At 45.6% G+C, this 26,952-nt stretch overlaps 1 protein-coding gene across 1 annotated transcript in view; it reads right to left on the reverse strand.

Moving 5' to 3' along the window:
• Positions 1–26,952, reverse strand: part of LOC146648892 (phospholipid phosphatase-related protein type 4-like) — a 72,233-nt gene that overhangs the window by 15,127 nt on the left and 30,154 nt on the right. The window contains exons 3-8 of the mRNA XM_085388498.1: positions 20,625–20,754; positions 16,432–16,627; positions 15,639–15,696; positions 11,955–12,128; positions 5,033–5,168; positions 699–927 (exon numbers count right to left, since the gene is read on the reverse strand). Coding sequence (XP_085244624.1) covers positions 699–927; positions 5,033–5,168; positions 11,955–12,128; positions 15,639–15,696; positions 16,432–16,627; positions 20,625–20,754 — 923 coding nt within the window. The remainder of the gene's footprint in view (positions 1–698; positions 928–5,032; positions 5,169–11,954; positions 12,129–15,638; positions 15,697–16,431; positions 16,628–20,624; positions 20,755–26,952) is intronic.

The raw sequence follows: 26,952 nt of genomic DNA on the forward strand, positions 1-26,952 counted from the left end.
GTCGTGTCTTTTAAAAAGCAGTTAAAAACGTATCTGTTTAAACTCGCTTTTGGTTGATTTTGTTTTGTTTTAGATTTTGATGTCTGTTTTCTGCCTCTGTAAAGCACTTTGTGATTTTATCTTGAAAGGTGCTATATAAATAACATTTTACTTTACTTATTAAAAACCTCCACCTGGCACATGATTGTATAAAGTGGAATTCAAAAATACTGGCGACCACCAGTGCTTCCCTCAGCCTTCTAGACAACATGGTATCAATTTGCTACGTGTTCTTGTTTTCAAGTTATCACATTGACAAGAATTCGTGACCTGTGACGTTGAAGTCATGGACACCTACGCTCACAAACGTAGGTGTCCATGACACCCACCCCCCCGAACGTTGTCGAGGTGGTGACAATGACCCATCAGCCTCATATTGCCCATCAACACTCCCTCAACATGAAACTACATCAGGTTTCCTAATCATTGCCATTATTCCACGGTTTATAACGATCCAAAGATCATGGACCCTGCAGACAGCTCGTCTTGGTCTGCAACTCCTTACTTTCCAGAATCTCTAAAACAGACAATTTTACTTGCTGGAAAAAATTACTGAAAAAAATGGATAAAATAAACATGATATCTTTTCAACTAAAACAATAAAAAACTAGATATTCCAAAGTGCAACTATGACTATGGACTCATTAAAAAACAGCTACCTTGGCAGTGTGCTGCTGCTGAAGGTCATCATGTTGTCACGGTTGCCTAACGGACTGGACGGACTTATCACCTCCACTTCAGCACTGGCTCTCTTCATATTGGTCATAGACGGCTCTCGACAGGAGGCGCTACGCGTTAGCATGGGTCCTGTTTGCTCTGGGACTAAGGGGTGGGAAGAAGTCCTTGTAATAATAGGTTCTGGTTGGCTGGGACCCAGTGTGTGGTGGCCTATCAGAAGACAACAAAGCCAAGGCAAACATTAATAACAGGTTAGAAAGGGTGAAGCCACAGAAGTGTCAGTGTGTCATAGCCAGCAGCTCCTCTGTTTCAGCTCTATGGGAAACAAACACCGGCTCTCAGGGTTTGTGACCACACTAAACACTTTCATGTCGAGGTTATGGTCTCATTCGCCAGTTTCAGGTCATGCTGAAAACGAAGTGATGTTCAGTGTGTAAGTTATGATTCCCTTTAGAGCAGGTGAAACCAGTCTATGCTTATTGGTTCTTGACTTTTCATTCACAAATCACGAGCCGATGATTTTCAAAGTTTGATACGACATCTGGTTTAAAAATAGCTAAGATCATGAAAATGTTCATAGCTTCATAAGCGCACATAACCAACCAACAGGTGACATCACGGTGTTCAGGTAAGTATTTCATAGACATCTTGATGCACGCTCAGTCATCCAGGTAAGAAAATCTCCAAAAGCTGATTCTGTTCATCTGGACGTTTTCAGTGGGAAACGTTTCGTCATCATCAGGTGACGTCTTCAGTCTCAGCTGACTGCAGGTTTCAATCTTATAATCAGCACATTTACATAATGACTGAAACCAGCCCACTGAAGGAACAATGGGCTGGGAGGTCAGTTCATTGATCTTAATTATGCAAATTCTCATGACCATTGATCAACAACCACTGATCAATAACCATGAGTCCCATTCACAGAGAGTTGGGGAATGGCTGCAATCACAGCATTGGAAGATGGTGACAGATGTACCCTTAGGCCCCTCCTCCATTCAGAGATGGTCTTTCCCTTTTCACGTAAACGGCCTCCTTGACTCCGCCTTCAAACCAGCGTTCCTCCCTGTCCAGGATGTTACATCCTCATCATTGAAAGAGTGTCCACTGGCCTGTAGGTGTAGATAGACTGCAGAGTCCTGGCCTGACGAGGTGGCTCTGCTGTGTTGTAGCCAGAGGTTGTTTGGTTTCCCCGATGTATAAATCCTGGCATAAGTCCCTCATCTGGGACTCTCCTCAGCTCTTTCTGGGACAGTGGCGCGGCTGCCCCTCTGTTGGTCTTCCTTGGTCTCTTGTGTTCTGGGGGCCTCTGGATGTCTGGAGTTTTGATCTCCTCCACACCTGCTTCATGCCCTGGAGGACGGGGCTGTGGCCCCCCCACACCCTCTAACAGATCATTACATGAACCTTTTAAAAACAAGCGCGTCCATGCTCACAGGTGTACACACGGGTGATCACACCCACAAACTACACCCTTTTTGGCTCCTACCTCAAAGCACACTGTGTTCTGTTGATCTTATGTGCTGCACAATAATGTTTAATGTTTAGTATTTACTGTCATATTCCCATATATCATTGTGATGTTGTTTATTCTATTACTCTTGTTTTCTTCTGCTTGTTTTCTTTTTTCTTTCTCAACAGGTGATCCAGGTGATTGATAGATGCATTTTTTGTCTGCTTATTTTGTTGGTTTTTGTTTTTTTGCCATTTATCCCCGTCCCTCTTCTCCACTGTTTTTCCCCTCTTCCTTTCTCCCTTTTCTTTTCCTCATTCAAGTCTGTCCCGTATCTAGCAAGTGAAAATAAAAAAATAAATAAAATAAACAATAAAAGGTGAATCAAATAGACCATTACGGCAAGGCTGGGATGGTCCATTTGGTAAAGTAAATCCGTTGAGCATCTTTCTTTGCCTTTAGACAACAATTCTGATGCAAAAGAACCAAACGGGACAGGCGAAAGAAAAGAAAAAAATCCTGGCACTCCTCCTACACTTAACAGCGTACACTATGTTACTCTGTTTGTGTCCGGGGACCCGATCCTTGGGGTGGACCCGTTTTTGGCACAGAGTGTTTTGGGGTTTAAAAGCCACAGAGACGCGGTGTTTAGAGAAAATGCGTCTCTGCTGTTCCAATATTCCTAACATGTACGGGATCACTACAGGTTTTCTCTTAGGCAGCGGTTGTCCTTCTCTCCTGGATCAGCTGAAGCTTTCTTTTGGAGCCTTCCCAGCTTTGACAAAAGTCCAGCTGGGGTAACCACATTTACTCAGGGCCTTCTTGATGTTCTTCTGCCTCCCTGGCTGCTGTGTCAGTGGGGATGGTGTTTGCTCTGTGTTGTAGCGTCCTGATGACACCCAGTTTGTGCTCCAGTGGATGATGAGAGTCAAATGTTGAATACTGATCTGTTTGTGTAAGTTTACGGTACACTTTTAGATGTCCCCCATTACTGATGGAAATCTCACAGTCTAAGAGTGGCAGGTTAGCCTTCTTAGACTGTGGCTTTTAAACCCCAAAACACGCTGCGCCAAAAACTGGTCCACCCCAAGGATCGGGTCCCTCGACACAAACAGAGTAACAGAGTGTACGCTGTTAAGTGCAGGAGGATTGGCAGGATTTATACATCGGGGAAACCAAACAACCTCTGGCGAAGAGGATGGCACAACACAGAAGAGCCACCTCGTCAGGCCAGGACTCTGTTTACACCTACAGGCCAGTGGACACTCTTTCAACGATAAGGATGTAACATCCTGGACAGGGAAGGTTAAGGAACTGACCTCCCAGCCTATTGTTCCTTCACTGAGCTGGTTTCAGTCATTATGCAGATGTCCTGTTTATAAGATTGAAACCTGCAGTCAGCTGAGACTGAAGACGTCACTTGGACGAGTGACAAAACGTTTCTCCCACTGAAAACACTGCGTCCAGATGAACAGAATCAACTTTTGGAGATATTTCATAGACAGTTTATGACGTTGAGCTCAAGTGCAAACAGATCAGCTGATCTCAGTGCCAGCCCACATCAGCTGATAATGGGCTGGGCGCCACAGTTGCTGCACATCTTCCAATCCACCGTGCTTTATTTCATATTTGTAATAGCCCATATGGAAAAGAAATAGTAAAAACTTATAAAAGACTTGCATCAGATGTGACCTACTTCATATAGTGAATCATATCAGGCTTATATGATTTACTCATGAAAGTGGCCACTTTCTCATTACTTTCATATATTGTTTTAGGAAGTATCCAAAACATACAAGTTTCATTTATATAGATCTGTTTTCACTCTTGTATGCTTTTCATACAAGTTTCACACAAGACAGATACAAACTTTATAAGATTTATATAAATCTTTTCCATATGGGAGACCAAGGCTGCAGGGGGCTTCCCATGAAGTATTTCTTCTTCACTATCTGCTTTTACATAACTCTGCATGTAATCCTTACTTATTATTCATCTCTGGCTTTCTTCCAAAGTGTGTATTTAATGCTGTCTTCCTCCCATCACCCCAACCAGGCCGCCCCCCCCTGAGCCTGCTTCTGCTGGAGGTTTCTTCCTGTTAAAAGGGAGTTTTTCCTGCCCACTGTCTCCAAGTGCTTGCTCAAAAGTGGTAATTTAAATGTCTTGTTGTCGGGCCTGCCTTACAATATAAAGCATCCTGAGGCGACTGTTGTTGTGACTTGAACTGAACTGAATTGAAATCATACCACTAAATATGAATTAGTGCAGTCGGTAACCACAGCAGTCCTTTCTGATTAGGAGCTCACTTACATTAGCCAGTCTTCATTATAAATGGCAGCACTCGAGATTCACATTTCAACACATGAATTATTAAAAAAAGATGAATATTTAAATTCAGAGGAGTCGACTGACTACAGTGGTCTTGAGAATACTACTTGACAACAACAGCTGTATCAAGAGACCTTTCAGCTGATCAACTTTAGGAATCGTGTGACATTTAAACATCACATTACCCACTTAATAAAATCTGACATTTAGTATTTTCATGCTCACTGGATATACACAACTCTTTTGCCTATAGTTATCAATCACAGCAAAATAATGAAGAAAATTAATCTCAATCAAGCAAAAATGCCAAAGATTTTCAAGTTCTAGCTTCTTGAAAGTCATACTGTGAGCTTTTCCATGAGTTATAAGTATTTTCACACTGGCCCAGGATCACACTTGTTAGGACTGGGCTGAACCCCGAGAGCCCCTCAGATCAAAAACAGTTGTTAAGAACATTCTTTCTGGAAACAATGTTACTAATCGACATGTCAGGATGATGTAACCTGTAATCTAAAGTAGCAGGCGTAGCTTTACCTTGGTGGCTGTTGCCAATTGCTGACTGGCTGACATTGGGCAAGGAGGAGAGGGGTGGCTCTCTCAGTATGGGGGCAGGTTGTGTACTCCCGGAGCAATCTTCACTAGGCTGGAAATTCCCCACGGCATACACACCCTGCATCCAAACACACTGACAGTAATGAGAAGCATGTAGCTAACACAGAACCTTTTGAATATTGAACCAACGAGATTTTCAGTCTGTATGTTTTAAATTAAAAAAATAGCAACATCAAAAAAAACAAAGATTAAGGTAAAAGTGATGTTTCTGTAACTAAATCGCTGGAAGATAATGTGTATTTTTACTATTTTGGGGACTGCACTGACATATGATTATCACCTGTTACTGACATGTATTTATCTTTTGTGTCACATCAATTTTGTAGCAAAACTCTTTAGACTGAGTTAGACTGAGGAAAAGATTGTTCTACCTGATGCCATAGGTTTAAATACCAAGAGCTCTGTGATCATCTCAAGTTCAAAGACACCTCAAGGCCATTACACACTTGTGAAAAATATTCTTCTGCTTCACTTAATCTTAATGCAGCTGTTCAGACCAACAAATCTGTGGGACGGATTTGCAGCATTTGATTTTTCAAACACTGGTTGTGATAAAGGCTGACCAGAGTTTGTTTTTGACTTTCCTCAGTCTCTTTAGTAATACGTGGATGGACAGGCATCCAAGGTTTCTCTGGCTCATCTGGTGATTGTTTGGCATGTTTATGGGGCAGCTGTTTTTTTTCCAGAGGCAACAAGTCTATTCCAAGACTCTCTCTCTCCTGCAGAGAAACCTCTGTCAAGGTTGCATGGCTGTTTCTGCCAAGAGCTGCCAGAAGAACCGCGCTGGATTCCTGCCACTTTCACCGCTCCAACGTGCCAGCGTTCCCCTTACCTGGATGTCTCAGTGTCACCAGCCTGCCTCAGTTTGCCTACTTACCAGCCTACTAACCTGTTCACCTGCTCAGCCAGCTGTCTGCTGTAAAAAGTGTGACAGGTAGGATTTATTGATTCACTCGATAACTCCACTTGTTAACTTGGCAATTTAAAATGTCAAGTTTTCCCTCTCCCCTCCGATCCCTCATGTGCTACCAGCCTATAAGTACTTTCCTGTGTCGTCAAATTGCACGGTAAATAACCTTCATCACTGCATTGTGAGTTTGGGTTGTTTTGAGTTTGTCTGCCCTTTTGGGTCTGCTTGACATAATCGCATATGTGCAGATGAGATTTCCCTGATTGGATTAAACAGATCGAGCTAATTAGACCACTCCGTTTGGCAACAACTGCACTAGTAGCTCAAAACACCAATACTGAATATACAAATAGTAAAATAACACCATTTTACATCAGACACACTGGACTCTGGTCAGGATCAATTGGCTCTCTGAAAGGATTTCTCTTGCTCTTCAGATGTGGTCACAACTCTGCTAACAACAGCTCAAAATTCCCCAAATGCTCACAGAGAAGGTCAAAGCGTATGACTCTTACTCTAGCAAAACACCAAATGTATCAGATCAGTGTGTACATTTTAGACAGCTGACAGCAGAACTATACATAGGTCAAAGCCAAAAAATCCCTGCTGGTGATGTGAACTGCACCACCAGGCTGACTGGTGCCAGTTAAAAGTCTTGTGTAAAATGGGCTTGGTGTAGCCAAACACTTTTAAACTGTGTAGGCACTTCAGTGCACTTATAGGCACCTCCAGACTTTCCCCTTGAAACCATTTATGAATGCTCACCCACTCCTGATAGGCTGATATGTCCCGACAACAGCTATCGGACTACCATCTCAGCCAACCTGGGGGGCCAGCAGCACTGAAAACCATGCTAGACATTGCGAGTCAAGTCATGTTAACAGTGCAGCCACAAACAGCAGTGACCACCATCTCCTCAGCAGCAGTACTTTGGTAATTAAACTGGCCATGGATCAAGATGTCATTAACCTGCTGGAGGCAAACAGCTAGAGTGGAAGTAGCATCAGTATGCAGATTTGCCACTCAACTACTACATGCAAGTAACACGCCCACTCTCATTTCAGCGCCTGAAGCAGTCCTTCCCAGCTTGTGCGGTATAGAGCCTCAGCGGAGATCTAGTTAGATCTAGCCCTGCCCCCCAGTTACAATGAGGGGCGGGGCTTTTAGTTGCTCTGCCCCTCGACTGTGGCGTTCCTTACCCCCTGACCTCAGAAATATTACTTCATTCCCTCATTTTAAGTCCACCCTCAAAACTCACCTGTTTAAAATTGCTTATGTTTAAACCTCTGCATGCTCTTAACTTTTATCTGTTACTCTTATTATTGTGTATATTCCCAGCTTTTCTGTTTTTATATATATATCTGTTTTATTTGCTGTACAGTGTCTTTGGGTGTTCTGAAAGGCACTATTTTTAAATAAAATGTATTATTATTATTATTATTATCCATCCATCCATCCATCCATTCGCTTCCGCTTATCCTTTTCAGGGTCGCGGGGGGCGCTGGAGCCTATCCCAGCTGTCATAGGGCGAGAGGCGGGGTACACCCTGGACAGGTCGCCAGTCTGTCACAGGGCCAACACACAGGGACAGACAACCATTCACACTCACATTCACACCTAGTGGCAATTTGGATTATCCAATTAACCTATCCCCACAAGCTGCATGTCTTTGGACGGTGGGAGGAAGCCGGATTAATTATTATAATTATTATTATTATTATCTAGAAAAGACTGAGGCTTACCAAGCTGAGACTGAGAAGCTAGAGAAGGCAGGTGATTACAGTGAGGGAAGGTTAGACCCTCCAGTCTTGATTCATTCTTCATCATATGGTGATTCATAATGAGACAAATCAAGATGTGTTCAGCTGTTCATTGACATACAAAGGCCAAAACCTGGATGAACTGCTACTGCCAGACCCAACCTCAGTGCATCTCTCCTGGGTTCCTCCTGACGTTCAGGCGGGATTTTGTTGCTATGAGGAATATTGGGAATATCCCACCAGGTGAGATTGCTACCTGAAGACCAGCCACTATTATACTTTCTCTGGTGTGATATGAGAAGAATTCCTAACCTAAGGTGTAGGAGTGGGTGTTTGTCATTAAGTGTTCCCCATGTTATGCCCAGATGCTCTTTGGAGGAATGGGCTAGGAATGAGCCATCAGGGAGATGGTGATTGTGAGTCCTTCAAGAAGTACTGTGAATGTGTATATAGAGGCCAATGACGTCATCAACAAAATGAGGGAACTATTAATGGAGGAAGACTCGGAGCTATGTCAGCAGGACCTCAACGATTGGTTGACATAATCAAAGACGTCAACTAGAAAAATTGGCAAATGTGGAATTTTGATGTGTCATATTCTAAAACCACATAGTTATGTTTTGCATTTTCATGTGTTTGCATTTCCTTTTGTGCAATACTTTTGTAAATAGTCAACAGTGCAATAGACCTCAATACTTGAAATGTGCAATTCACTTGTATTTTTATTTTTTATTCCTATTTATTCTATTTATCCCCTTCGTATATTTTATTTATATTGTCTCTGTATTTATATATATATGTGTGTGTGTGTGTATATATATATATATAATATTCTGTAACTCTGTAACTTCTGTCGGTGCTGTGCTTTTTTGGAAGTCGAATTTCCCAGAGGAACCCACCCGAGGGATTAATAAAGTTCTATCTTATCTTATCTTATTTCTGCAATACACTACTGGAAAATATGGGCGTTTTATGTTCTCAGTCATCCAGGTGATGATGGTCTTAAGAGCTTTAAAAAGGGGCAAATGGACTTCTTTACATTTGTGAAGATGTTTCACCTCTCATCCAAAAGACTTCTTCAGTTCACAAAGGAGCCCTCTCAAGTCAGGCTTTTTGGAGGCTCCTTTTATCAAGCTGGTAAAACTGCTGACAGTCTTTGGTTCCATACCCAATCTGTAGCTGCCACCGAGCCATTGGACGGTTTACTCTATTATAAATACTGTTATACACATTATACAATGAAGGCATCACGGACGAGCAAAGAAGGTCCACGTCCTGGCTAGTTGCAGCAGTAAATACCCCTTGATATACTCTACCTGATGCTCAGCAGATTAGCACCTTCAATGAACTAGTGAAGGCAACCACGTGGCACCTTCACGGGGTGGCTTTAAACACTGAAGAGACCTCGATAGTGGACGAATTCTGGGAATCAGAGGCCAGCATCTTGCAGTCTGCTTAATGAGACAGCTTTCCTGAAGAAATTGAGTGCAGGTGGGAGAACAGGTGGGAATCGGGTCCCTTAATCAAACTGCTTGATGACCTTGGACCAACAATATGATGAATCACTTCAGCTGATACGGGTGGGTGGTTGTCTATGGCACTGTCAAAGTCTGGAGGATGATTTCCCCTGTAGTCCTTGACTTGAGATGTGGTGGCAAAGCTGTTAATCAGACACGTGGAGTTTAATGTGAAACACCCTGGTGCAGAGGGCCTCTTTGCTGAACTGAGGACAAAGCTTTGGATCCTTTGTGGCTGTGAGGCTGCTAGAAGAGAACAGCACTCTTGTTCTGTTTGCCAAAGATGGAGAGCCCAACCAATCAGCCCAAAGACCCTGTATCCTGCTTGGCTCTGACTTCATATCTCAACAGAAATGTACTGTTTTGGACCACTGCAGGTTAAAGTTGGCCGTTGGCGTGAAAAACATTGAGGTCTGCTTTTCACATTTAGAAGGTGGTGACAGGAAGTTACAAGAAACTTTCAAAGCCCTCAATCCTTCCCCACAGACTTAGCTGTCGGAGCACCAAATACAATTGCACTGCAACCCACCAGAGCTCCTGAATTTGGAGGCCCCTTGGAGAGCAAAATCAGTACTTTGAGCACTGCCCTGACTGCAACCCTGGGCTCAGAAGTCATCAGCCACGAAGTGTTAATATTCCTGGTTGAGATTGAGGGCATTCCTAACATTAAGCTTGACAGACCCAGATCCAGCCAGTTTGTGGCTGATGGGGCAGTCCGCGCCTTCAGCACCGTAGGCAGTACATCATGATTCAGGGCGGTTTAGACGTAAACACTGAAGGGCCTGTCAAGTGCTGTCTGACTGCTTCTGGACAGGGTTTCTGCACCACTATCTGGCGGCCCTGCAAACTTGGTTTAAGTGGCAGTGAGATACAGCCTCTCTTCAGCTGGATAATGTCATAATTGTCGATCCCCAATTAACCAGAGCTTCATGGCCTGATGGAAAGATTAGCGAGGTGTTTCCTGAAGCCTTTTTCACACTGCAGTGGTTGAAGTGGGGGACTGTACCTATGTTGGACAAGTGTCACCCAGACTTGGTACTGTAGCAGGTTTTTTGGCAGCTGCTCTGAAGATGTAGCAGGACATGCTATTTGCAGGCCAGGCCACAATAGACAGCGGCAGACTGCACCCAATGCAATTAAATCAGTTATAAGCAATAAAGCAACATGCTGCCAGTCTATTCTGTCTTGTGTTTGATCAGATTCCCAGTTGATTTACTCACTGTGTCCATGTATTATATCATTAATCCTGGTTTTTCCATAAAGACAATACTCGCTCTTGCTCCACACTGGCCAACTGACCGCCAGTGGTCACAGACCTGGTTCTTGTCGTTGAAGCAACCATTTCAAAGGCAATGATATCGCAGGTTCACTGTGCATGGTTGTAATCATTTTGGCCATGCCACAGTCCCCACCCACTGTTTTCCCTAGTGAGAGAATAGCAGATTAACAAAAGCTAAAGATGCTAGTTGTGGACATGTGAACAGTAGAAGTTCACAACTGTTTCAGAAGCTGTCCTTTGCACATATATGGTACAGGAAGAACTTGTATGGGAGGGGGTTTCACAATAAAAGCTACCAGGTTGTGATTTTGGCACTTTGGTCATGTGTCTACTTGATCAGTTATTTCTACTCATCCCATTAACTGTTGAAGTATGTAGCTATGCAATGCATTCTGGAAACTTCTCCGTCCCTGTGCTTCTGTTACTGTTTTATAATTTGGTGGTGTGAATGATTTATACCTGTAACTGCCACAGGAGTCTGCTGACAAGAGAAAAAAATAAATAAAAACTGCCAGTCAGGTCTACTTTTATTTAAGAGCAGAATATGAATTTGCGTTATAATTTCCTTTCTCAGTACATCTATCATCTCTCCACACCGATCTCTTATCACAGCAACGAAAGAGCGCAGCCAACACTGTGACAGACAGCTTCACATGTTGTTGAAAACATTCTGCTAGAGTGGAACACCTGGAATACAAAAAGTATTTATTTGTGTGCTATCAACTCATCCTCACCCTGTCCTGCTAACCAGAACCAGTGCAGCAGCCAAACAACAGGATGCTTCAGCCTCAATGAGTTTTTTCTTTTTATTCTGATCTAAATATTTCTAAAACAGCCCAGAGGAGTCCGGACTGCAGCGAGCCTACAAGGAGAAGATCCAAGTGACAAGTAAAAAATAAAAACTTAATCGCAGAGATGCTATTCCAGTGAAACACTTTAAATGGAGAATCATCTGATGGTGGACAGTTGTTCTGCAGCAAAACCTCAAAGATTCTTCTTGCACAAAAGTGTAGGCAGTGTGTGTGTTTGTGTGTGTGTGTCTGGGTGTTTGTGGGCTGCAGGGTGATGGTGTGTGGGTGCAAGTATCCAACAGTTTCTGCACTACAGTTTAGCAGAAAGATTTCTTTCCAGTCCCTGAAGCTGTTTGGAGCCACATGTCCTAAAGCAGCTATATTACCTCGAAACGATCTTCATCAAACACAAAACTAAAAATCTAGAAAGAAGAACAATCTGACTCTGTGTGCTTTTATCGCTGTAACTGCTGGCCCTCTGAAGCTGGTGTGAGATGACTACAGTAGCATATAGTGTAATGTGCTATGTTATTCTTTCAAATATTGCTTTCGTGTTTCATCGTGATGTATGTAACTGTAACTTTTACCAGGTAAACAGCAATGGCAGCTCCCAGCACCCACCCACAGTATACATCAACAGGGTGGTTTCTAAACTGGATGATCCTGGTTAACCCAGACAGGATGGCCAGCATGACGAAGGAGAACACTAGGAGAGGCTTCAGCAGCTTGGCTGAGTCAGTCAACACCGTGTTGAAGTACATCTGAAACACACAAACTCACGTTAACAAATGTTTGTTTAACAGGCCTCATTCAAACCTGCTATTAATGTGTATTAAGTAACATGTGTGACTGCAAGAAATTCAAGATGGCGCCGAGTATGGCAGCCTCGTCGCGAGCTCCCCCAAGCAACGGCTTTCTTCTGTGTTTAATTTTACTTTTCCTTTATTTTTTCACGAGCAGCACTTGTCTCCTTGTGTACGACCGACAAACCTTACTGGACATAAAAGACGGTCTTTCTTATAACTTTCCGGAGTTCAAGTTTTGCAACACGGACGCTCCGTTTGCAGACCCCCCATTCATCTCACCTGAGACGCCTTTGTTCTCTGGCCCTGGAGGCCGCAAACGCCGACGCAGAGGGAGAAGATCTGGCGTTCTGGTTCGACTGAGACGGCGCACTAACAGACCACCGTTACCCAGTTTATTACTGGCTAATGTGCAGTCTCTGGAGAACAAGCTGTGCGAGCTTCGGGCACGGATCTCATTCCAGCGAGAGATGCGGGACTGCTGCGTGATCTGCCTCACAGAAACCTGGCTATCGGACAAAGTACCGGACTCCGCAATACAACTGCCGGGGTTCTCCGTGCACCGCGCGGACAGGTCACAGGATCTTACTGGGAAAAGCAGAGGCGGTGGTGTGTGTTTCATGATCAACAACAGCTGGTGTGATTATGCGAACGTGCACCCGGTCAAATCCTTCTGCTCACCGGACCTGGAGTACCTGATGATTAAGTGCCGGCCATTCTGGCTACCGAGGGAATTTACAGCAGTGATTATTACGGCTGTTTACATTCCCCCACAAGCCGACACTGACCGTGCACTCAGGGAACTGTACAGCGCGATCAGCAGCGAGGAAACCGCACACCCAGAGGCAGCGTTTATCACAGCCGGAGACTTTAATAAGGGAAACCTGAAGAAAGTCTCACCAAAACTCCATCAACACATCCTTTTCAACACACGTGGAAACCGGCTACTCGACCACTGCTACACCTCTTTCCGGGATGCGTACAAAGCCCTCCCCCGCGCCCCATTCGGCCAATCAGATCACTGCTCCATCCTGCTCCTGCCCGCCTACAGGCAGAAGCTGAAACAGGAAGCTCCAACCCGGAGGGCGGTGCACTGTTGGACGGACCAATCGGAGTCTGCGCTGCGGGACTGTTTTGATCACGCGGACTGGGAAATGTTTCACGTGGCCGCCAGAGACATCGATGAATACACAGACTCAGTCTGTGGATTTATCAGGAAATGCGTGGAAGATGTCGTCCCATCCAGAACAGTCAAATCCTTCCCAAATCAAAAACCCTGGATTAACGGAGATGTTCGCGCGGCACTGGCGGCACGGAACACCGCCTTTGCCTCCGCGAACACATCGGACTACAAACACGCACATTACCAACTCCAGAAGACGATCAAAGCAGCCAAACGTGAGTACAGGGACAGGGTGGAACAACAGTTTGACAACCCTCGGAGTATGTGGCAGGGACTAAACACGATCGCAGACTTTAGAGGGAAAACCAGCACACCGCAGACCACGGCCTCTCTGTGTGAGGATCTAAACGTATTCTACGCTAGATTCGACACAGCGAACACCATGAGACCGGACAGTGTGCGCACCGCGGATGACGTCAGTGCGCACACTGTGTCTGAGGAGGATGTGCGGAAGTGCTTCAGGAAGGTGAACGCACGCAAAGCTACTGGTCCGGACGGGATTCCCGGCCGCGTCCTCAGGTCATGCGCGGCTCAGCTGGCTGGAGTGTTCACGCACATCTTCAACCTTTCCCTCTCTCTGTCTGTAGTCCCAGCCTGCTTCAAAATGGCCACCATCGTCCCTGTACCCAAATCCTCCACCATCTCCTCATTGAACGACTGGCGACCTGTAGCCCTGACCCCCATCGTAAGCAAATGCTTCGAGAAGCTGGTCAGGGACTTCATCTGCTCTGCACTACCCGACTCACTGGACCCTCTACAGTCCGCATACCGCCACAACAGGTCCACTGATGATGCCATAGCCCTGACACTACACACTGCCCTGTCACACCTGGAGAAGAGAGACACGTATGTGAGGATGCTGTTTGTAGATTACAGCTCAGCATTCAATACCATCGTTCCCTCGAAGCTGGACAGGAAACTGCAGGATCTAGGACTGAGCAGCTCCCTCTGCAGCTGGATCCTTAGCTTCCTGTCTGACAGACGCCAGGTGGTCAGACTGGGCAGCATCACCTCATCCCCCATCACACTGAACACTGGTGCTCCACAGGGGTGTGTACTGAGCCCTCTCCTGTACTCACTCTACACCTACGACTGCACAGCCACTAACAACTCCAACATCATTGTGAAGTTTGTGGACGACACTACAGTGGTGGGTCTTATCACCAACGGTGATGAGACGGCTTACAGGGAGGAGGTCAGCGCCCTGACCCACTGGTGTCAAGACAACCATCTCACCCTCAACGTCGCAAAGACAAAGGAGTTGATAGTGGACTTCCGGAGGTGCAGAGAAGTACACACCCCCATCACCATCAACGGCGCTGCTGTGGAGAGAGTGAGCAGCTTCCGGTTCCTTGGTGTACATCTGGCTGAGGATCTTACGTGGTCAGTACACACAAACAAAACAGTGAAGAAGGCGCAGCAGCGCCTCTTCTTTCTCAGGAGACTGAAAAGATTCGGCATGAGCCCCCGCATCCTCAGGACCTTCTATCACTGTGCCATTGAGAGCATCCTCACTGGATGCATCACCACCTGGTATGGCAACAGCACCGCTTACAACCACAAAGCTCTCCAGAGAGTAGTGCGGTGCTCTGAACGGATAATTGGAGGTGAGCTTCCCTCCCTCCAAGACATCTACAGGAAGCGGTGCCTGAGGAAAGCGGGGAGGATCATCAAGGACTCCAGTCACCCCAGCCATAAACTGTTCAGACTGCTTCCATCAGGAAGGAGGTTCTGCAGCATCCGGTCCCGAACCAGCAGACTGAGAGACAGCTTTTTCCACCAGGCCATCAGACTGCTGAACACGTCATAGACACCTCAGCTTCACTACTGGAACTTTAACATTATGCACTCCATACTGTACAGTAACGCCACTGTTTTGCACATGTCTCACTCTGTATATTTTATTTATTGTTTACTCTATTTAATTTGTAAAATATGTGTACACACACACACACACACACACACGTAGAAAAATATTTAGTATACACATCCAGAAATGCATATACTATTATATATTGTACATATATTTATTAGTTTCAGATGTAGCCATTCTTGTATTTTGCTTGTTTACATTATTGTATTTTGCACAACTCTGTTGCTTGTGAAGCTCGCACACAAGAATTTCACTCACATGTGCTGTACCAATGTACCTGCACATGTGATGTGACAATAAAAGTGATTTGATTTGATTTGATTTGATTTGCAACAAGCCATAACGGTTAGAACAGGACTGTGGTCACACTGAAGTGTTGTTCTTCATATGTGTAAATGCAGTAACCACTTACTGAGATGTAGACAGCAGCAAAGGCAGCCAGCGTAGCATGCTGGGAGGGGAAAGATTTCCTATAAAGCAGAGCGGCAGAGTGTTCTTGATGTTAATTATCATGTTCAGACAGCTGAGAACAACGCTGAATATTCATGTGCAACAGAAAAATGACTTTCAAAGAAACTTGGACGCGTGACGTGTGCGTGCTGACAAATCTGCCCGAGCAGGTGTTCAATAAGGAGGAAGGATAACCAGAAGGGCAACGGCTCAACCTGGTTTTTAATATCTGCTCTAGGTAAATGCAGCTTCTTAGCTAAAGCTTGATCTGTTGTCCTTAATATACCAAGTATGACGCAGTATAGTTCAGTAAAATGATTAAATGGGTCACTGAGTAGGTCTGTTTAATCTGTTTACAGATTTGCATAAAGGTTGCCTTTAATAATTATATTTTCATAACAGAAAGAACATTTTAATAATCTGAAGGAAATGGTGTTTGGAAAAAGATGCTCGAGATGACTGACAATGCCTTCTACATATAAATTTCAGTGACGTTGGTCAGCAGTTTGGCGTGTGCAGGCACAGTCTGTTACGCTCAACGTAAAACATACAGCTGAAACGCCCACAGTTTGGATTGTGGCTCTTGTTCAGTGCTTTATTATTAATGAAATGACAACATTTCTTTCATTCTATAGCTTCTGCTGTCCAATGTGTGTGCACTTTACAACTTGAGGCAGTACTAGTGTTTTGTGCAAAAACACACCCACATGCATCCACTCTCACACTCTCCCACACACAGTAAATCAAAGCCTCACCTGCCAGCATTGATGAGCCCTATGTCCTGTCCAGAGCAGATATCCTCTAGGATAAACGCTTCATCGCAGGTGGACATGTTAAGGTGGGTCAGGTTAGGTTTGCATACATCCAGCCAATAGGGAGTATGCTGGCCAGTGGATAGCTGAAGAATGTCTGTTATCAGTGCTGTCACACACAGGCCAAAGATATGGACACCTGTAAAAAAAGAAAGCTTTTACAATAGAGAACACTATACGCATTCATATAATACACCAACATATAATAGTCATATTACATAACATCGTTATTCAGTGGCTCCTATTAAGTGCTTGTTTATCTGCTCCAGACATGACAAGAGAAATTCTGTCCTCGTTCACAAACTTTATTTACGTGTTGGAGAATCAAAAATGTGCACGTACATGGATCAGAAAACCGCAGTCTGCAAGCACTTATCTGTAGGGATGGGTTCCGGTATCCGGGGCACCGGTTCTGACATAAACGGTAGTAACCAGACCGAAAAGCAGCGCACATTTCGGTGCTTTATTTCGGTGCCTTTTGTTTTTTCTTGAGATGTCATACACTTTGGATTCTAGCCAATCATTTTACCTTTCCAAGGATAGTAGGCGGGCCCAGGTACGTTCGTTCTTTTGAGCAGAGCTACAGATTAAAGGCAAAGGCGAAGTGGTCAAAGTCTGGCTGTACTTCACAGTAAAAGATGCAAACTCAGCAGCCTGCAACAAGTGCTTTAAGCTGATACTGTGCAAAGGAGGTACAGTGGTTTTCAAAAGTATTCGGCCACTTGAACTTTCCCACATTTTGTCATATTACAGCCACAAACATGAATCAATGTTATTGGAATTCCAGGTGAAAGACCAACACAAAGTGGTGCACACGTGAGAAGTGGAACCAAAATCATACATGATTCCAAACATTTTTTACAAATAAATAACTGCAAAGTGGGGTGTGCGTAATTATTCAGCCCCCTGAGTCAATACTTTGTAGAACCAGCTTTTGCTGCAGTTCCAGCTGCCAGTCTTTTAGGGTCTGTCTCTACCAGCTTTGCACATCTACAGACTGAAATCTTTGCCCATTCTTCTTTGAAACAGCTCCAGCTCAGTCAGCTTAGATGGACAGCGTTTGTGAACAGCAGTTTTCAGATCTTGCCACAGACTCTTGATTGGATTTAGATCTGGACTTTGACTGGGCCATTCTAACACATGGATATGTTTTGTTTTAAACCATCCCATTGTTGCCCTGGCTTTATGTTTAGGGTCGTTGTCCTGCTGAAAGGTGAACCTCCACCCCAGTCTCAAGTCTTTTGCAGACTCCAAGAGGTTTCCTTCCAAGATTGCCCTGTATTTGGCTCCATCCATCTTCCCATCAACTCTGACCAGCTTCCCTGTCCCTGCTGAAGAGAAGCCCCCCAAGAGCATGATGCTGCCGCCACCATATCTGACAGTGGGGATGGTGTGTTCAGAGTGATGTGCAGTGTTAGTTTTCCACACATAGCGTTTTGCATTTTGGTCTCATCTGACCAGAGCAGCTTCTTCCACATGTTTGCTGTGTCCCCCACATGGCTTGTGGCAAACTGCAAACGGGACTTCTTATGGTTTCCTGTTAACAATGGCTTTCTTCTTGCCACTCTTCCATAAAGGCCAACTTTGTTCAGTACACGACTAATAGTTGTCCTATGGACAGATTCCCCCACCTGAGCTGTAGATGGGCCTCTTGGCTGCATTTCTGATCAGCGCTCTCCTTGTTCGGCCTGCGCGTTTAGGTGGACGGCCTTGTCTTGGTAGGTTTACAGTTGTGCCATACTCCTTCCATTTCTGAATGATGGCTTGAACAGTGCTCCGTGGGATGTTCAAGGCTTGGGAAATCTTTGTGTAGCCTAAGCCTGCTTTAAATGTCTCAATAACTTTATGCCTGACCTGTCTGGTGTGTTCTTTGGACTTCATGGTGTTGTTGCTCCCAATATTCTCTTAGACAACCTCTGAGGCCGTCACAGAGCAGCTGTATTTGTACTGACATTAGATTACACACGTGCACTTTATTTAGTCATTAGCACTCATCAGGCAACGTCTATGTGCAACTGACTGCACTCAGACCAAAGGGGCTGAATAATTACGCACACCCCACTTTGCAGTTATTTATTTGTAAAAATGTTTGGAATCATGTCTGATTTTCCTTCCACTTCTCACGTGTGCACCACTTTGTGTTGGTCTTTCATGTGGAATTCCAATAACATTGATTCATGTTTGTGGCTGTAATGTGACAAAATGTGGGAAAGTTCAAGGGGCCAAATACTTTTGCAAGTCACTGTAAAACCTCGAATCTGATGAAACACCTGGTGACGCATAGCGTTTTTTAAAAGCCGAGAAATGCACCGTATTTGATAGCTTGCTGCGAGACCTCACACCGAGCACATCTACATCGGGTGTGGTGCCTGTTATCGGACCCGGAGATAGCAACCTCTCCCAAAAACCCGAAGAGGAGAGTTCTGGCCCCTAGCCCTGCCAGTGTAGCAGAAATGATGAGGATGATGATGCAGCAGCAGCCGTTCTTCTCTGCGTGAGTAGTTTAATGTTGTTCGTGTGTAATTTACGTTGAGTAGGCTAACCACGTTATTACATTAATGCATGTAAGGTGAACTAGCAAACATCATCATAGCTACATGCTGCTGTCTTCTTGTTTGATAGAGTGATACCATATACAGTGGAACCCTGACTTACGAAATTAATTTGTTCCAGAGGGTCTTTCGTAAGTCAAAATTTTCATAAGTCGAAGCACCCAGCTCCTTACCATGCATGGAGGGTTTCACCCCGAGTCCAGCATCCTGAGGCTGTACGCTAAGCAGAAGGAAGGGGGCCGGGGATGTCCAGGATGAGATAACGAACATCCACGAATACATCAGGAAGATGGCCCCAACTGACAGTGAATACCTCAGGCACCAGAAACCCAAGAAAGAGGAGGAACCATCATGGAAGGACAGGCCCCTGCACAGTATGTACCACCGGCAGATAGAGGAGGTGGCTGATATCCATAAATCCTACCAGTGGCTGGACAAAGCTGGACTGAAAGACAGCACAGAGGCACTAATCATGGCAGCACAAGAACAAGCTCTGAGCACAAGATCCATAGAGGCTGGGGTCTATCACACCAGGCAAGACCCCAGGTGCAGGCTGTGTAAAGATGCCCCAGAGACAATCCAGCACATAACAGCAGGGTGCAAGATGCTAGCAGGCAGGGCATACATGGAACGCCATAACCAAGTGGCCGGCATAGTGTACAGGAACATCTGTGCCGAGTATAACCTGGAAGTCCCGAGGTCAAAATGGGAGATGCCCCCAAGGGTGGTGGAGAATGACCGAGCTAAGATCCTGTGGGACTTCCAGATACAGACGGACAAAATGGTGGTGGCTAACCAACCGGACATAGTGGTGGTAGACAAACAGAAGCAGACGGCCGTAGTGATCGATGTAGCGGTTCCCAATGACAGCAATATCAGGAAGAAGGAACACAAGAAGCTGGAGAAATACCAAGGGCTCAGAGAAGAGCTCGAGAGGATGTGGAGGGTGAAGGTAACGGTGGTCCCCGTGGTAATCGGAGCACTAGGTGCGGTGACTCCCAAGCTAGGCGAGTGGCTCCAGCAGATCCCGGGAATAACATCGGAGATCTCTGTCCAGAAGAGCGCAGTCCTGGGAACAGCTAAGATACTGCGCAGGACCCTCAAGCTCCCAGGCCTCTGGTAGAGGACCCGAGCCTGAAGGATTAACCGGGGGCAAGCGGGGAATTTTTTGTGTATATTACACACAGGTGTATATAGATTAGAGAAGCGTCCTTGGCCTTGGCTGTGATAACATAATGTTCTATATATATGCCCCTGAAGTTAATACATCTTTTGGCAACAACACACTGTGGAATGCATACCAACGTCAAATATCTCAATGGCTGATTTCAAGTAACCATGCAGTATAAAAATATAAACTTTTTGGTTAAGGAAGTGTATCTTGCATAAAATTAAGCTAAACAAAAAACTGTGGAGTGCTCCGCTGTGATGACTCATTATTAAGGAGCAGCTGAGAGAACCTCCTTTCTGTTCCACATAGCAAAGTTAGTGGTTCTTTTTGCAGTTGCTTTTCAATCTATTAGTGTTTCTGTTCTTGTTGGAGCAAGTAAATGATACATATAATCAGTGAATATGTCCTCCTACCTATGAAGCGTACAGCCCTGCGAATGTAGGAGTTGAAATTGCAGCCTGCAGCATTGATGTTGGCCTCAGTCTGACTGGCTGATGACTTCCTGGACAGATAGCAGTACAGGATCGCTTCTCCTATCAGAATCTATACACAAAGAAATCAAAGAGTGTTGGCAAAGCAGATTTTTTTGTGATCTGAAAGTTTCTCTGATGTGCTGAGGGCATTTATATATTATTTACTTACAAGTGAAAAATCTGGAGAATAAATGAAGAAGAACATAAAATTTGGTTAAACCTTAGCCAAACTTGAAAGTGGACTTAGACTTTAAGTGAAACTAAGTTGCACACGCAATAACACATTGCTTCTTTGATAAATGAGAACTACATATTAGTAATAACGACTCAGTAGTTTTGCTGACGCCGTCACGTTGGCTGTGTTGGTCCACAAATGCAGGACTCCAAAGGCAAAAAGTAAAACTCAAAACAGCTTTATTGCTGAGCAATCCAAAACAAACAAACACATAATCGAAAATAATCCTGACAAGACATGTTGCATCTTCAAAAACAAAAATAAAATAACTGAGCCTTACACCGGAGTATCGTTGCAACTTGTTTACTGAACCTTCTTTTCAGTACATGTACAGAACATCAGTGTCCATTTTAGTGCCTCCTACAGAACACTCTCTTCTTCCTCTTTCTTACAACATAAATGTAACACAGAACCAATACTGCCTCTCCTGGCATTACCATTGTAACGACACACTCATTCTGTTTCTTTCAGATGAATAACAGGAACATAGGATGTAGGTATCTATGAATAATAACTATTATGCATACTCATATATAACCAACTAATTTCCTGCGATACCACATCTCCTCCCCCCTTAAGTCAACAACTCCCTGGACTTACAAAATAACTGCTTATGTAAAGAATGCTTAACAAGCAATCAACACGTAATTAAGGTAACCATACAACTGTACATATGTTTCAATGTTTCTTTTTCCTTTTTCTTTTTTTTTAATAACTAGGAAGGTACGTCCTTCCTGTGAGATCAGAGCGCATTGTTGCTCTATTCCTGGAAGATCTCACTCTACTTAACAAAGTCCTTTAAAGTCTCTCTCTCTCTGGGAACGTCACAACACTGGTGTCATTAAGGAGTCTCCGGGAGCCGGAGTCTCCGGAGCATAAGGCAACTCCGTTGCCGGAGGTTGTGGCGATGTGTCCAACTCTGATGGCAAGCAGCACTCAGGCACTGCTTCTTTGTCATGCAATGGCTCCACCTCCCTGTCTGGTGTACTGGGAACAGTGTCAGCCACTCTTGCTCTCACCTAATTGATGTGCCGCTTCACAGTTTGACCTGATCCAATGGTAACAATGTAAGACACTGGACCCGATGCTCTCACAATGACTGCGGGAATCCACTTCGGGCCATAGGAGTAGTTTCTGATGAAGACCTTGTCTCCTGGTGTGAAACTTCTCAGTCTTTTCTTGGTGTCATGATTTTCTTTCTGTTTCAATTGTTTGTGCTGCACTTTTGTTTTCACATCAGACATGAGAAAGTCCAAAACTGATCTGAGTCTCCGTGACATCATCAGAAATCGGGACAGTCTGGTTTGCAAGGTATCACCTTTGACTTTCTTCATCCCCTCCTTAAAGGTCTGGACCGCCCTCTCAGCCAGCCCATTTGAAGAAGGGTGGAAAGGTGCTGATCTCACATGGTCAATTCCATTCTGCTTCATGAATGACTCAAATTCAGCACTTGTGAAACATGTTCCATTGTCTGAAACTAACATTTTAGGTAGTCCAAACACACTGAAACTCTGGCGCAGTTTCTCTATAGTTACCTGTGATGTAGAGGATTTCACAGGGTAAATGTCCATCCACTTGGAATGAGCATCCACAATGATTAGAAACATCTCCCCGAGGAAAGGCCCTGCATAGTCCACATGGATTCTGGACCATGGGGACTCCAGCCACATCATGCGGGGAACCAGAGATTTTGAGATGATCAATTGTATCTTTTAAAGCAGAATAAGACACTGGCTCAAACTGTTGGAAGACAGTCAAGCATTCAGAGGCTGGAACTGGGTCTAAAACTGATGATGAATGAGATGGATGAGAAGCCGTTAGAGCTGAGATTTTATCAGAGAAATACTTTAAAAATTTATCACAAAGAGCAGGGGAGGTGTCCCTATAAGTGATAGTGCAAGGGTTTATCACAGAGTTAAAAGTATTAAAAAGGGCTCGGGGTTGTGGCTATTAGTCATAATAATGCTAGACAAAAAGGCAGATTTTAACAGACTTTTGATACTTAGATAAACAATTATGGAGGATGTCCAAAGAGACGTGGAGTTTGCCTTTCCTCCATTTTCTTTCAGCACGACAACCTTCACGCCTGAGGGCGCGAGTAGTATAATTTAGCCAGGGTTGTTTAATCCTCAGAGGTGCCACAGAGTTAAGAATGTCAGTGCATGTAGTATAAAAGAGGTTAGCAAGCTCATCCGCTGATAAAACCCCATTACAGTTAGCAGCAGAGAGGGGAGAGTCAAGGAAAGCATTAATGAAGTAGGCGATTGACTGGGAGTTAATCGTGCGCGTTTGCCGCACAGGACCATCACTGTTCAAATCCACATCGCTCGCTACAGTATTAAACAAAACCGGAAAGTGATCTGAAAGCCCAAAGTCCTCTATGTCCGTGATGCAAATATCCAGACCATAAGACCAAATCAAGTATATGACCTTTAGTGTGAGTTGGTTCACTTACCCACTGGGTGAGATTGAGGGTGCTAATAAGAGCGAGGAAATCCTTAGCTAGCGAACTGTCCTCACAGCAAACATGAATGTTGAAGTCACCGACAATTAGTATACAGTCATAACGTAGCACAAGGCTCCCCAGCAGATCAGCAAATTCTGGAAGAAAATCCTTGATAAGTTTCGGGGGGCGATACACCACAGCGCAGAGGATGGAGGGGACGCAGTTCACTTCCAATAACTGCACCTCAAAACTGGGGTACAGAACAGGTGGCAGCTGCCGACATCGAAGTTTGTTTTTAAAAACTGAAGCTAGCCCTCCACCTCTTCCAGTGGTCCGGGGTGAGCTAATAAAAGCATAGTCAGGTAGGAGCAGCTCCGAGAAGGGAAAAAGTTCGCCGGGGCGAAGCCAAGTTTCCGTCAGGAATAAGAAATCCAGTCCCGACGATAGAATATCATTTAAAATAAAAAACAATAAAAAAAATAAAAAAATATTCGTCAATGACCTTGTATTTAGTAAGACCATACGGAGAGTGGTCACACTGTTACTGGTAGGAAAACGCCGCAGCAGGCGAAGGTTGCCAAGATTCGCACCTCCTCTGGAGGACTGCACCCAGCACCAAGCGGGCGGAGGATCAGCTGGGAGATCCAGGTAACCATAAGGGCCAACAGGGCGAATCCAGCGATGACAGAACAGTCTGAAGTTAGCATGGTCCCGGAGGGCAGGAATAATAATAATAATAATAATGGATTGGATTTATATAGCGCTTTTCAATGCACCCAAAGCGCTTTACAATACCACTATTCATTTAGATGAATAGATGACAAGATGTTTATAGAATAGCAATCATTTGTTGCAACATAGGACTTTAAAAAGGCCTTGATACGAACACGGATGCCGCCACGTTTACCCCATCTCCGTGAACGTTTCCTTTGAGAGAAGGTAGATGGTAAGTGGCGGAGGTAATCAGGAAAGTCCTTCGAAAGCGGAGGAGGATTCTCAGGTCTCCATTTAAAATCTTGTGTCTGGTAGTCCAAAGGCCAGAGATTCAAAAGAGTTTGGCGATCATAGGTAACTCACGTGGAGCGTGAGATATGTGAAGACTTATCAAAGTGTCTGAAATGTAACATTCCAGCCTCCCCTTTAGTATGCTTGCTGGGCAACTTGGATGAGGTCACTGCAGAAATAAACACAGCCCACGTTGTCTTTACGGCCCTATGCATTACCAAGAAAATGGTCCTCATTAACTGGAAAAATAAAAATAATCTTAATTCTAACCAATATAGAAACCATCTAATAGATCACATTAGTCTTGATACAACATCTGCCATCACATTTGATCAATCCCTTTGGGCTCCTTTGATCGGCTTCATCACCTAGTGGGGGTGGGGGATCATGGTTTGGTACTGCCTTCGCTATTGTGGTTGATATGGGGGTAGGGATAAGATAAGATAAGATAAGATAAGATAGAACTTTATTAATCCCTCGGGTGGGTTCCTCTGGGAAATTCGACTTCCAAAAAGCACAGCAACGACCGAAGTTACAGTTACAGAATTGTTATATATATATATATATATATATATATATATATATATATATATATATATATATATATATACACATACACACACACACACACACATATATAAATACAGAGACAAATATAACGGATGGCCTTAGGGCATCTGGGGAGTCCCTAGGGATGTTTCCCTAGAGGGCCTAACCTGGGGGATGTGGCCATGGCCTGGTTAGGAGCTCTGGGGGCTCTTAGATGGTGCTTTCCTTGTGGCTGCCTACAGCTGAGATGGGGGAGGGTCTGTGCTGGAGGACGTTGGTTACTGGCCTGGTAGCCTGGCTGCCCCTGGGAGGGTCCGGGACGGGCGTGGAGGCTTGGGGGTCTGGGAGTGCTCCGCCCCCCGGTCTGGGGTGCTGGCCGGGCCTTGGGAGCTTGGGTCCTGGCTGTTGTGTCGCCAGAGCAGTGGGCGGGTGGGTGCAGGGGGGCTCAGCCCCAGTGCAGGGGACTTCTGGTGCATCGGCCCTACTAGGGGGCTCTCTAACTGGTGGGGAGGTTGTTATATCTTTGCAGGTGGTCTCCTCACTACAAGAGCTCATTCTGCAGGTGGGGGGAGAGATATAGAAGAGGTGGAGAATGAACTCAACCTGTGTGTCTATTGTCTTGTGTAGTTTGGGAGATGATTGGATGATAGGGTGGGTGCAGTTTTCTCTGGGGTGGAGTCGAGTGGCCTGCCCCGGACTCTGTGGGGCTGGGCGGTGCTGCTGCTGCGGGCCCCGGTCCGGATGGGCCTGGGCCCCCTTGCCCTGGTGGGTTCCAGAGTGTGGGGGTGCCTACTGGGGTCAGCGGGGGAGCTGGCCCCAGGGAGGGGCCGCTTGCCCCTCCCTTTCTTCCCTCCCCATCCTCAGCTGCCTCCCTATTCCCGCTCTACCACACCCACTCACACACGCAGGGCTTGGGGTGCAGGTATGTCACCAGGGTGCAGGGGAGGCACTCCCCCTCTGTCCCCTTCTGGCCGCCTGTGCCTCAATTTTATTCTGCAACCTAGACATCTACATCACTCTCACATAACACATACATATAGGGCCTTGGGGATGGGCACGTTTTACAGCATCCAGAGGATGGTCGGTGTACTCCAACCCTACCCTCAATTTTAATTGCATTTAGACACTGAGGGTTTTCGGGAGGAGCCGGGCTGCTCTCTGAGAGGAAGCTAGTACCATGCTCTCCTGAGTTTTAAATGCACTTTAGAACAGCACACAGCAACACTACATATGAGCGGGCGTAGGGAGGTTTGAGGTCTTCACTCACACTGGTTCTGTTAGCCGTCAGGGCTGGGGGGCTGGGAGGAGGTGCTGGCCGTCAGACTGGGGTCTGGGATGCGGGGCCTCCCTGCTACTGCAGATAAGGAGGTGGTCCGCTTGCCTCCACCCCAGAGAGAAGGGTTACATCTCCTGGGTCTAGGTGCGGCTTGCCCCTCTGAGGGCGGGGTTACCTGGACCTGGGATATAGAGTATGTTTGGGGAGTGTGACTGTCTGTGCAGTGTCTATTTGTGTCTGTCTACACATTGGGTGAGTGCCGAGTACTTGGTTGTGCATATGGGGTGGGAATGCACATTTGTGTCTGCGTGCGCCTGTTCGTCTGTGTCTATATGTCAGGTTGGGTCTTAGACTCAACCTCTCTGGGTACATCTCAGGCCCTCTAAAGTACGGAGGCCTATCTCCCCTCACCACACTCCCTGCCGGTGGCTAATGCCCTCAGACGTTGGTGCATTGGTGGTCCTTGTCGCCTGGGGCTGGGCGCTCTTGTATGTACCGGCTCACTCCTGGTGGCCGATTGGCGGGGCCGGGCGCCTGTGGCCTGGCTGGGCTCCTTCCGGGGGGTGGGATGCCCTCTGGCCTCTGGGCCTGAAGCTCGGTCCTCTCTGGCACAGCTGGCTACCGGCCGAGCCTGCGGGCACGCCACTGCAACCCCCTCTGGCCTCTGCTCCGTAGCTGCGGGGTGACCTCTCATTTGGGGCTCTACTCAGCTCTTCCCAGGAGGGTGGCATGGTTCCCCCCCCCTTTGGTGGTCCTC

The sequence above is a fragment of the Rhamphochromis longiceps genome, linkage group LG18 (assembly GCF_057381845.1).
Source record: "Rhamphochromis longiceps isolate RC_006_pf linkage group LG18, R_longiceps_female_GT1.1, whole genome shotgun sequence".
NCBI classification, from domain to species: Eukaryota; Metazoa; Chordata; class Actinopteri; order Cichliformes; family Cichlidae; genus Rhamphochromis; species Rhamphochromis longiceps.